The sequence below is a fragment of the Eptatretus burgeri genome, chromosome 4 (genome assembly GCF_056783735.1).
Source record: "Eptatretus burgeri isolate ZD-2024b chromosome 4, Ebu_testis_v1, whole genome shotgun sequence".
Lineage (NCBI taxonomy): Eukaryota > Metazoa > Chordata > Myxini > Myxiniformes > Myxinidae > Eptatretus > Eptatretus burgeri.
The window spans coordinates 49,388,704-49,401,565 of NC_140964.1; the positions used below are offsets into that span (position 1 = coordinate 49,388,704).

At 43.9% G+C, this 12,862-nt stretch overlaps 1 protein-coding gene across 3 annotated transcripts in view; it reads left to right on the top strand.

The window, feature by feature from the left end:
* LOC147028006 (proto-oncogene tyrosine-protein kinase LCK-like) overlaps positions 1-10,933 on the top strand; it is a 63,457-nt gene extending 52,524 nt beyond the window's left edge. For all 3 annotated transcript variants that reach the window (XM_085877924.1, XM_085877925.1, XM_085877923.1), the window contains 2 exons: positions 3,605-3,736; positions 4,521-10,933. In XM_085877924.1, coding sequence (XP_085734050.1) covers positions 3,605-3,736; positions 4,521-4,702 — 314 coding nt within the window. In that variant the 3' untranslated portion in view covers positions 4,703-10,933. The remainder of the gene's footprint in view (positions 1-3,604; positions 3,737-4,520) is intronic.
* Positions 10,934-12,862: the final 1,929 nt, after the last annotated feature.

The following is a 12,862-nucleotide window of genomic DNA, read 5'->3' on the forward strand; positions in this document are numbered from 1 at the left end:
TCTTATGGCCTAAACAATGCAGAAATAAAGAAAATGACCAAATATCAAGACTTATAAAATCTTCTTCTTCTTCTTTCAGCTGCTCCGGTTAGGGGTCGCCACAGCGGATCATCCGTATGATCCGCATACTGATTTGGCACATGTTTTACGCCGGATGCCCTTCCTGACGCAACCCTGGTCGCCTCTTACGACACAGGGATATGGTACACCTATTTTAACCGGGGTATACACCGGCCCAGTACACTGGTACTCACTTCGCTGACCTCGGAAGGATGACAGGCTGAGTCAACCCCCTGGTGTCTTAATTCAGTGGTCCAACGGGGCTTGAACTCAGGACCTTTTGGATCCCAAGCCGCTGCCCTAACCACTGCGCCAACACCAGGCTCATCAAGACTTATAAAAAGACAAGACTACAAGACTACAAGACATTTTTATAAGTTTTTTTTTTATCAAGACTTATAAAAATGAAGTGAAAAGATCTTAAAAACCATCCTTGAGAATATTAATATAAACGAACAGCTTGAACAGCTTGATCAATGAATCATGACCTCTCCCCCCACCCCCTTACCAAAATGGAGGTGGATACTTCAAGACCTGGGAGGACTCTGTTCTACCTTCTGAAACCTTCATATGGAGATAACAATCAAACACACACACACACACACACACACACACACACACACACACACACACACACACACACACACACTTTTTTCAAGGCTGTTCTTCACAATTCTAATTATTTATTGTCCAGTAATAGCTATTCCTAAAACATTACATCATTATATTATAATATTTCCAGTTTTGGGTTACTCCACATGTCGGTCGAATCTGCAACTGCTCCTTCCACCTCAAGCAAAGCTACATTTTCCAAACCATAGCCATCGTGTTTTTTTTTTTCTGGTATTTACTTCCCCTGTATTGCTGTTTGTGTTTTCATCAAATTTTCCATGTTAAATCGTTCCTTGTGTGCTGTACTGTATAGTCAAATTCATTTTCATGCAGCTCAGGCCGGCATACTCCTCGGATAGCCAGTGAGCAAAATCGTGTCGGTTTTCAGCTTTTTTTCTCATTCCCCTCATTTTTTTTCCAAAATGTTGTCCACTCTGCTTCTTCAACCATATTCTCTTCCCCCTTAATGCTTTAGAAAAAAACAAACAAACTATTTTTCACTAAAAAACCCCACTATCTCCATCTGCCTTCTATCTGTACTTCCTGTACTTGGTGTGTATTGTCCTTTCTTTATCTCTCCCTCTTCTCTATTCTAAAATATGGCATGAGAGGGAAGATGTGAGGGTGTGGGATAGCAGGAAGCTGAGAGAGGGCAGAATGAGGGGATGGTTTGAGGGATTTGGGTGAGGGGGAAGCTTTGAGTGGTGGGTTTAGGGGGAAGCTTGGGGAGGGTGGCATGAGGGGGAACTTTGAGAGGGTGGGGTGAAGAGGGGATGCAGAAAGATGGGACATGAAGAGGGGGACACATGTAAGTGGGGTTGGAAGGTGTTCTTGATCATCACAATCTATTTCTCTTCTTATTCTTCACAAGCCATATTTTACAAACCTCTCTCTCACCTAAGTGCTTGGTCCGTCAACCCTCCTCCTGTACCTCCAGCACTACCTTTCTCCGTGCCTTCAACAAAAATTCCTTCCACCCATCCCATAATTTTTATCTCTATATGTCCAATTTGGGAATCTTGAGAAGTTAAGTTTGCAGAGCTGTCTACTCATGTCAATCAAATCCTCTTCCTGTTATTTTATGGTGTCAAACCACTGCGTTTCAGTATCCTTCCCCACATCTATGAGCCCACATCCTTCCAACCCCACTTGTATGTGTTCCTCTCTTCATGTCCCATCTTTCTACACCCCTCACCCCACCCTCTCAAAGTTCCCCCTCATGCCACCCTCCTCAAGCTTCCCCTCAACCCACCATTCAAATCTTCCCCCTCACCCAGCCCCCTTAAAGCCTCCCCTCACTCTGCCTCCTCAAACCATCCCCGCATCCTGCCCTCTCTCAGCTTCCCCTCCTCCCACAACCTCCCATCTTCCTCCTCATGCCACACCTTCCCTTATTGCATCTCATTCCATATGCTCCCATCATCCTCATCGTCCTGTATCCTCTTAGGCTCAACCCCATCCCTCACCCTCCCAGCCTCCTCCCCGCCCCTCATGCACTCAGATCCACCCCTCCCCCATCCCGCACCCTCCCAACTCCTCCTCCCCTGTCTTTCACTGTGTGGTCTTCAAACATCCAAGGCCTCCACTCCAACCTGACAGATCTCCCAATCCAAGCTGCTGCTGATAAACTGGACAACATTTGTTTATCAGAATGCTTCCTCCCACAGGATGTTGCTGACTCTTTCCTGTGTCTCCCCAGCTATTGTCTGCTCTGATTTGATAGGCCTGTACCCCACATTTGCGGTGGAGTTGCGCTCTCATTACTAACTCAATTTCTTACTGTTGGTGTACTGATCTTACACCTCCCAACCCCCAGGATTACTTTTGGCTTCAGTTATCCCATCATTCTTTCCACCCATGGTACATTGAATCCTGTGGTGAGGCAGTTGCTCTGAAACGACTTACTTTCTCTTTCTGTAAAGCAAACCCAACTGCATTTAATCATCAACATCATTCCACAAAGCCCGCAACAAGTGTGTGTCCACTCTGAGAGCCAGCAAACAACATTTGTCCAATCTCAAGATTGAACGTTCAAACTTGTCTCCCTCCACTGAAACCTCGTGGCGCCTTGTTAATTCTGTCTCTTGAGTATGCTCCCCCTCCATCCATATCATCACTTCACATGGCATCACAGCTGACCCCTCGCTTGTGAGAAGGCCGAGTGCCTCAATTGTGTTTGCTTTCTAATTTTGTGTCCCCAAATCCTTGCTCTCTGTACCCACTCTACCCAGTCATACCCAACTCCTCCTGGAACTCTGTGTCTTTTACACCTGAGAAGGTGGAGTAGTTTCTGGCAACCCTCGACTCTGATTCTGCAACTGGACTGGACGGCATCAGCTCACGAGTTCTATAATCCTGCTCTGCTGCTCTTTCACATCCTCTTTCTGTTATTTTCACCCTACCACTTGCCCTACATCATCTTTCACCCTAAGTCATTAGCATACATGTCTGACTAATTGTTTTAATGTATTGATAAGTTCAGTGCTGTGTTAATAAACGTTTGACAAGTTGTTTTAATGTATTGATAAGTTCAGTGGTATGTATGGTTACTCTCACTGTTCTTATTATTTCACCTGCAACTGTACCATGGAATAGCTTTTTAGGAATGTTTTGTCAAAGAAAGGTGGTCAACAATGTGGAATGGGAAATAATCTCGTTTGTAAAATAATTTGTTGTGAAATTGATTATTATCAATATCGATTTGTAATTCTGAAAAATAAACTAAAGTGCGAGTTTGGTTTTCCTTTTTAATTCGAGTTATTTTGGATATACTGTATATCATCATGAAGCTGATCAACTACAAATCCATCATTAATTGCTAGTAAATCATCAATGAATCTCAAGATGTTTCTACATCTTATTGCAGCTCTTGTATATTCTTCAATATGTTTTGGAACAAACACACACACCTTTTGATGTAACCCATTCACAGGTCATCAGTTGCCCATACGTTGGACTGCAGTAGAAACCTTGAAAACGTCGTTGTTTACCAGCAAATCTGATGTGTGGTCGTTTGGCATCATCATTACTGAATTGTACAGCTACGGGGTGCTGCCATACATTGGTAGGTATTTCGGGAATGGTGAAATATATGACAAGAATTGTTCCTGAACAAACTTGCATGCACTTAAAGAAGCATCTTCGGAATCTGAAAGGTAGAGCAAAAATTCATGTCCCAGTTAGAAGGTTTCCGATTGTTATAAAACTCATCAAATGAAGCTCCAAACAAGAGCAATTGTGGAATATATTTGGGGTCAGTTAATTCCAATGTCGGAGGTGCGAGTTATTTTCTGAGAGTTATTTAAAGGGATAATTCCTACCTTGTTCTGTTATTGAAGGTGAACATGATGATGTGAGGTGATAGTTGGTGTGTTGGGGTTTTTCTGTGTCAGAATTTTGAATCTGAGATCACTTAAATTTTTGATGGTAGAGCCTTGTATGCTTACTTTTTTGATTTCGTGATCACCCAATCCCTATATATTCATATAACGGTCTCAAAGATCACAGCTCTTGGGCACTGGCACTATTACTAATTCCATGAATATGCATGCTAAATATTCCTTTTACATAAATGTCATAAGTAAGAGATCTCATTTGCTCCAATGAAGGCTTAACATAGGAAATATCAGCTTTTTGCTTGCTTCCCACGGTGGTTAGCACACATTTATCAACCTTCACTTGGTAAAACGTATCGATCGAATTGACCACCGACTCAGATCGGAACAAATCTTGACAAAGCCCAATATTCCTCCAACGCACAGTAAGGTTGGCTGTGTGGATGAGTCAAAGTAAGCTATTTGTAGTCAAAATGAGCAAAGCATGATTGTCCAACTGACTTGCTTTTCCAGGTAAGAACCACAAAGAAGTGATGGACCTCGTGACTAGAGGAGAATGCATTGATTTCCCCAGTGACTGCCCTGAAAGAGTTTGCACAGTTGTGCAGATGTGTACCCGAATCGACCCATGTGACAGACCCAGCTTCAAGAAACTATGTGCAGATCTAGAAAAAATAATAAAAAGCGACCAATAGATAAAAAAAAACAATATCAGATTTCCTTGGCTGTTACACCTAATTTATCCCTCTGTACAATGTAAATGCAGGGCTGGCAGGATGAACTAAAGGTACGCATACTCACCTCTAAGTTGTCTAGTCTAGGTTCTAATGTCGAATGTAGCTATAAACTGCCATTTCAGTGTTTCACAGCCAGGGTGATTCGTCATTGTGCGTGCCGTCCCACAGATAGATGTAAAAGGCGTGTCCCATCTGCTGGTTTTAGTCTGTGGATGTTAAAGATCTCATGGTGTCCTTTGCAAAGAGTAGGCAGGCTATTGCTGGCACCCTGAACAAATTACAAATTTCTGCCTGAACCAAACATTATATCATGCCACAGCTGCAATCTCAGCAATATTGCAAACAAGCTGCCACAGGCTGCACACAAAATATTGATGACCATAAATACAGCATGACTTGATGAATTATTGCAGGTACCTTCCATAATGGATATTCACCCAAATTCAATTCTTGTATTTTACATATTACTCTGTTAGAAGGATTTAGACAGCATTACCTTGTCATCCTTCCGTTCTTGACTTCCGGTTCTGGGTGTGGAGCGTCGGCAGGTTTCTCTGCCGACTTTCTCAAAGTTGTTTCCAGTTGTTATATGTCCCGTTTTAACTGTTTATTTTCTCACCCACATGTTTCCGTGTGTTCCTAGTTCGGTTTTATTTCAAAAATCGTGCTATTTTGTGAGTTTTCGTCGACCCTGTCTTCCTTGAGACCTACCCATCCTTCCCCTCTCGGTGTACGATCATGTTTATTTGTATTCTCTCCCGATTACCTTCAATTCCTATTTTCCCCACTTTCCGAACGTCCCCCATCCCTCCCAATCTAAACACTCTGTTTCTTGTCTTAAATCCAAAGCAAAAAAACACAAAGCAAACAAAAATTAACGACCTTTCTCCCTGCACACCGACAAGTCCCGATCCTTCTTATTATTATTATTCTCGCTCTTCTTCTTCTTCTTCCTCCTTCTGCCGGCGCACCATCTTTATTCGACTGAGCTGACCCTCTCTCGCCATTACCTTCACGATTTCTTCCGACAACCTTCCATTCCCGAATCTTCCCTATTCTTCAAAAATTACATCAAAAATCAATAATCTTACTTGTATCCTTTCGATCGATACACCTCCTGTAACCACGTGGCTCTCTACTCTTCCTGGTACTTTCCATCGACCCAGCAGCTTCACACTGCATTTACAGTTCCAAATTTCCACGATTTTACTTCAACCGATTTTACACACTTCCACGATTTTACTTCAACCTTCCCTTTTCCGAATGTTACGCAATCCTTATTTAAAATAAATAAATTCACTTTTGACTATACACCTCCCGTAACCACGTGACCTGTTTCCACCCCCTGCGTTTACCGATCCAAATTCACCATTCACCTCACGATTTTTCCACAACACTTCCATTACATAATCTGATGAACAATAATAATCTCAAACAATAATAATAATAACGATCTCTGATAATGCTTCATCTTCCTCTTTCACACGTGTGGTAATCTTTACTGTATCATAATTCACGACTCTTCTTCCATTTAAACAGACTGCTCTCAATTCGACCTTTCCCTCATACCTTGCCGAAAAATTCCAACAGTTACAGCGTTTCTTCTCTCCATTCTCTGAATTCGCCTTTATTGCATCCATCAAGAAATGTGGTTCATCACATCTCTGACGTAAAAAAAATTTAAAACCCCAGTTTGCGATGAGTGTTCACTTTCCATCGACCATTCTTTTTTTCCAACTTCAGTGCCAACTCACCCCTCTCACCCCTCTCACCCCTCTCACCCCTCTCACGCCACTCACCCCTCTCCCACTCTTCTCTCTCCAAGCCTCCCTCCCACCTCTCTCAAAAACTCCCCCCTCACCTTTCTCACTCAACTCTCCCCACTTACCCTTCTCCCACCATTCACCCCCCACTCACCCTTTTCAAAGTTGCCCGCTCCTCCCTTTCATCCACAAACTGTCTCCTTCCCCTGCCCTCTCACCTTCATCAAATCACTCCACCTCCTCAAATCTTCAACTGCCTTCTGCCTCCTCTCTTGCCACCCCCTCTCCCCCAGCACCACAGAGCCTTTTCTCTTCCTCATCCGGCCCCCTCCCCGAGCTATTCTGCAATCTCCCACACTCTTTCAACAACCCTCCTTACCCCCCCCCTCCTCCCTTGTCCTACACTCCCCCTCCCCTCCCACCCATGCACCCAAAGCCTCCTCCCCTCCCTCTTCATTAACAGTGTGGACCTCAAATATCCGGGGCCTTCGCTCAAACCTTTCAGATCTCTCCACACAGGTTGCCACTGACAAACCAGACATAATCTGCCGAACAGAAACTTTCCTCCCTCAAGACATCTCTGACTCCGAAGTATCTCTCCCTGGTTACCCCTCGTCCGGTATGACAGACCTGAGCCTCGTCCTAGTGGAGGAGTTGCTCTCTTCATCAAGACTCCATTCCTCACTCTCCATGCACTGCCCTTACTCCCCCACACCCCTAGGAATACTTCCGGCTACGGCTTCCCCTCCACTCCCACCTCATGTTTATATGTGTACTGTACCATCCACCAAACAGTGATGACTCCATCTACACCTCACTATATGAAAACATGGACCAACTTCTATCTTCTCATCCAAACTCTCTCTTCCTCATATGTGGCGACTTCAATTGTCATCATGCCAGTTAGCTAGGTGTGGGTACCTCTCTCACCGGTCATGGCACTTCAGCAAAAGCTTTCTGCAACTCATTGGGACTGACTCAATCGGTCAATTTCCCGACCCGGATCTCAACCAATGGTACTCCATCTCTTCTGGATCTGACTCTGACAAATTTCCCTGAAAATATCTGCTGTTCTTCCGTCGCTCCAATCGGTTCTTCTGACCACGTCCTTGGCAAAGTAGACATCTCTCTGGCTGTGATCAGAAAACAACCTCACCGCCATCGAGTCTGGCATTTCACTCCAGCAGACTGGCAGGGTCTCCAAGCAGCCATCAAACTTACAGACTGGTCTCCTATCGTTACTTTCTCCAACATCAACTCATCCTGGGAATTCTTTCAAAGAAACTTGCTCTCCCTCATGCACAGATTGATCCCCTCTCGTCATCAGTTTTCCTACCCTTCCTCCCGCCCATGGTTCACTGAAGCTTGTGGTGAGGCAGTTGTCCTGAAACAACTTGCCTTTGCCTCATGGAAAGCAAACCCAACTGAGGATAATCTCAGTTCCTCCTATAAAGCTTGGAACAAGTGTGTATCTACCCTCAGGAGACCCAGAAAACAACATCTTTCTAAGCTCAAGTCTGAACTTTCAAACCTCTCTCCCTCCTCCAAATCCTGGTGGTGTTTAATCAAATCTATTTCTGGTGTATGTTCCCCCTCCATCCCCTCCCTTACCTCAAATGGCCACACTGCTAATACCGCACGTGAAAAGGCTGAATGTCTAAACTCGGTGTTTGCATCAAATCTTGTGTCCAAAACTGATCGCTTTCTCTAGCCACCTGACCCAATTGCATTCAACTGTCCCTGGACTTTGTGTCCTTTTCTACTGACAAGGTGGAGAGCTTGCTGGCAAACCTCTACTCAGATTCAAATTCTGCAACTAAAAAACTGCTCCTCTGCTCTTGCTCACCCTCTCTCTGTTCTATTCACCGGCTCATTTGCTCAAGGTCATCTGCCATCTGCTTGGAAATCAGCAAATATTACTGCCCTGCATAAAAAGTTGCAAAAACAGATCCCTGCAACTACAGACCAATCAGCCTTCTCCCAATCATCAGCAAGGTTATGAAATCCATCATCGCTTCAGACATCAAATCCTTCCTCTTCTCCAATGGCCTGATTTCCGATCATCAATTTGGTTTCAGACCAGGCCACTCTACCCTGGATATGCTGCTTCTGCTCTCCCAACAATGGATGGAGGTCCTCAATGCTGGACATGAAATCAGAGCCATATCCCGAGACATATCGCGTGCTTTTGATATGGTCTGGCACCCTGCCCTGCTCACCAAATTCTTCCTATGGTATCCAAGGCCATCTCCACTCATGGCTCGCAGACTTCCTCTCCTGTCGCAGTCAACGTGTGGCCCTAAATGGAGTTCTTTCATCCCCTTGTCCTGTCCAGGCTGGAGTTCCTCAAGGTAGCGTTCTCGGCCCTGTTCTTTTTCTGGTTTTCATCAATGATCTCTCTGACTCTCTCGAAAATCCTCTATATCTCTTTGCTGATGACTCCACCCTCTGCTGTACCATCTGTCATCCCTCAGACCAGCATGCAGTAGCTTCTTCGCTCACTGCACATTTGGGTAAAATCACAAACTGGTCCAACACGTGGAACTTGTCATTCAATCCAGACAAATTCACACTCTCACTATGTCTCTCCGCAAGTACCATTTAGAACCCCCCGCCCCATCCACTTTCTGCACAATCCTCTGGAAGAAGCCCTTTCTTTCAAACTTCTGGGTCTCACAATCTGCCATGATCTTTCCTGGGAAAGCCGCATTTCAAACCTGGCCTCCAAAGTCAGTCACCGATGGGAATCCTCAGTCGTGCAAAGTCCTTCCTCGGACAACCTGAGCTCCTGACCACTTACAAAGCTTTCGTTCGCAGCCTGATGGAGTACTGCTCTCCCCTCTGGGCTGGTGCTCCTGCTTCCCACCTTTCTCAGCTTCACGCTGTGGAAACCAAGGCATTTCATTGGCATCTCCCGCGATGAGGCTGAGTCCTTTGGCGTCTCACTTTCTCACCGCAGGCAGGTTGATGGTCTTTCTGTCTTCTACCATCTCCTCTCCAGTCTTGTTCCCCCTGGTCTCTCTGTGATTTGTCCCCGCCACATTTCCGCAGGGCGCTCAAGTTCCGCCAACAACCCCCTTCTGGTAAAACTACCAAAATCACGAATCACTGCTCACCTTCACTCTTTCATTCCTCTTTTTCCCACCTTTGGAATAAACTCCCTCACACTGTTCATTCCCATTCTTTCCTCCAGGCCTTCAAAACAGCTGTTCACCACCACCTCTTATCCCCACCATCCCCCATCCAAATCCTTGATCTTTTCTACCCTCGTTAATCCACCCCAAGCCCACCTCCTTCAAATTCCCTGCTTTCCTTCCTGAAAGTCCCTTGAATGTCCATCTTGTATTCCCATTGTTCCCCGCTCCATCCCTCTCCCTTCCACAGATCTCCTCATGTCTCTTTTCCCAACTGTTTTGTCCTTCCCACTCCCACCCCTCTTGTCTCATGCCCCCCTTGCTGTGCGTTGTGTGTTAGCTCTCATACGAGCCTCGACAAGGTATACAAAAAAAAAAAATCCAAACCACAATGGGTGACTGACATCACTTTAATACCACACCAGATGAGGAATGCTGATTTCTGTTCTCCTTTCATGTCAGGAATGAGCCAGCTTGGGTTATACCAATAATCCAATAGCAATATTTTAATTCTCCCCAAACTGGATTTAGTTTCCAAAAGATTAGAATCAATATGCGACTGCTTACTTACCGCTGCTTAATTCAAGTTGCATTTCAATTGTCTATAGCTTCTGGGAAGCCATCCAGGGTTATCACAATGAGGCCACAAAGCTGATATCAGTGGTAAGGACAAATAATTTTGATCGAGTAAACACTTATATCAATAATAACAAAGCAATTTGTGACATCCAGATTTATAATCACCACTAACATCAAGTAAATCTGCAACAATAGTCCTTTTGTTTACTAAGATGATTGTCAAGGAGCACCATACAAGCTGTGACATCATCATTTTGGGGGAGGATGGTGTTTTGTAATACTTACATAATGGAGCATTGTAAAAAGCTAATTATTTATTGGATTCCAAGGATACAAACATCACAATATTCTAGTAAATAAAAAGTTACTGTCACGACTACATGTGCCAGAGGCATGTTCTGCTGGGGGCTTTGGGGCATCCCAAAAGGTCCTCGTACAAATGCGTGAATGACAAGTAATTTGTCGCCTCAATTTCACAATCTTACAGCACCCCATGTTACAGCCCTGACTTGGCTCCGTCAGATTTTCATCTCTTTCCCAAAAGATGATGTCAAGGCCACTGTGAAGCGACGGTTCTGTCAGCTGAATGCACAGTTCTATCGTGATGGCATCACAAAACTACTTCAACATTGGCAGAAATGTGTTGACTACAGTGATGATTATGTTGAGAAGTGAATGGACACCATAGTGGAATAAAGATTTATGCAAGCATATGTCTTTGTTTCATTCAAATATCCTAACCCGTTTTGAAGTAAAAAAGAAAAGAAAGGTACAAGGCATTACTTTTCAGGGTGTCCTCAGACTAATGAACATGTAAGTCAAAAAAAACAAAACAACAAAAACGCAACATCAGCACCCAAAAGACTAAATCTGATCTAGTTTGTAGTTAGTAAGGTAGAGTGGGGGTATGGGTGGGTGGTTATAAAAATTGGCCAAGGGTGGTAGAGATGGTAAATCCAGAAATGGTTAGAGGGTTAAAATAATTAATGCAATTTTCCCAAAAATTGACAGTCAGCCATTTTGACACACTTCTGGTTAAGTGATCAGCATGGCCTCTGCAATTTAACATCCCTACCCTGGCTTAATGTTGAAACCGAGATTTGATAGCATTCTGATCGATGTGTCTAGAGAAGATTTTTTAACGAAATTTAAGAAGTCGGCCATTTTGACATACTCAAAGTCATGTGATCAGAACGAGTTTTGCAATTCCTGTTACCAGTCATGGGAGGAACGTTGCTGCCAAATTTCAGCCGTAACGGCCCAGCGGTTTTGCCGGAAAAATTGAAAAATGAGATGGACGGTGCGTGATGACAACACCTTATCTGGAATTTAAATTCCATAGAAACTAAAAATCTCCAATCAAGCTATCGAACGGCTACATGGCGAATCTGGAGTGGAGAAGTTACTGAGGTGCCGAGAGATTGTGCGATCAGCGCACTGGGAAAATATGAATACCGTATTTGCATGAAGATGAATCTTGTGTTGAGAAAACCAAGAAGACGAATTGTGGCTGCAAAGCTAGGTGGACAAATGTTGAGTGCTTGTATTACAGTGTCAGGTGTTCATTTTTAGCTCACCTGGAAGGTAGTTTCGGGGAGCTTATGGGATGGCGCGTCGTCAGTCGGCCATTTTCTGTCCACAAATACTTGCAACTTCTTCTCTGAAACTACACATACGATTTCGATGAAACTTTACTGCATTCATCACTGTGTATGTTCCAAGGTTTGCTAATGGCATTAAAAAAATCAGACCCTCAGGGGATCGAAGGGGGTTGCCCCCTAAAATAGGTATTTGCTTTCTTATCAGAAACTACACAGGCAATTCTTATGAAACCACCACAACCTTCATCACCTGTGATGTACCAAAGGTTGTTCACGGAATTAAAACGAAACGATCGGGGTCTGAGGGGGGTCGATGGAGGGAGTTTACGGGGTGGGGGATCCCCCCCCCCCCAAAGAGGTATTTGCTTTCTTCGCAGAAACGACTCACACACTTCTGATGAAATATGAATACAACCCAAATCACCCATGATGTACCAAAGTTTGTTCATGGCATGAGAAATCTCAGGCTCAAAGTGAGGTGGAAGGAGGGGGGATTGCCCCCCAGAATATGTATTTGCTTTCTTCTCTGAAACTACATACACAATTTTGATGAAACTTGACCACAATCTTCATTACCCGTGATGTAACAAAGTTTGTTCACACCATTATAAATTTTTAGGTCGAAGGGGGTCTACAGAATAAAATGGTGCACAGTAAAAATAATTGATAACGTCATCGGTCACGTGATTCAGCAGCCATAGTTTTTCTTCTTTAAACCTTTTAAAATCTTCCTCTCTGAAGTGGCTGAACAGAAGATTGTGGCAAAACTTTACACGTATGACCGCCTATCCATGAGGAACTAAAAGATCATACATTTGATATCATAGGTTACATGGTTTGGCAGCAATATTGGATTTACCCTAAAACCTATAAAAATATTTTTTCTCCAGAATGGCTGGACAGATTGAGAGAAAACTCCAGAAAAAATGTTCCCCAAGACTTGGGTGTACAATTTTGCTCAGGAACAATTGATAGGTCACATGGTTTGGCAGCCATATTGTATTGAAGAAAAATATTAATGTTTTCCTCTTAATCAACTGA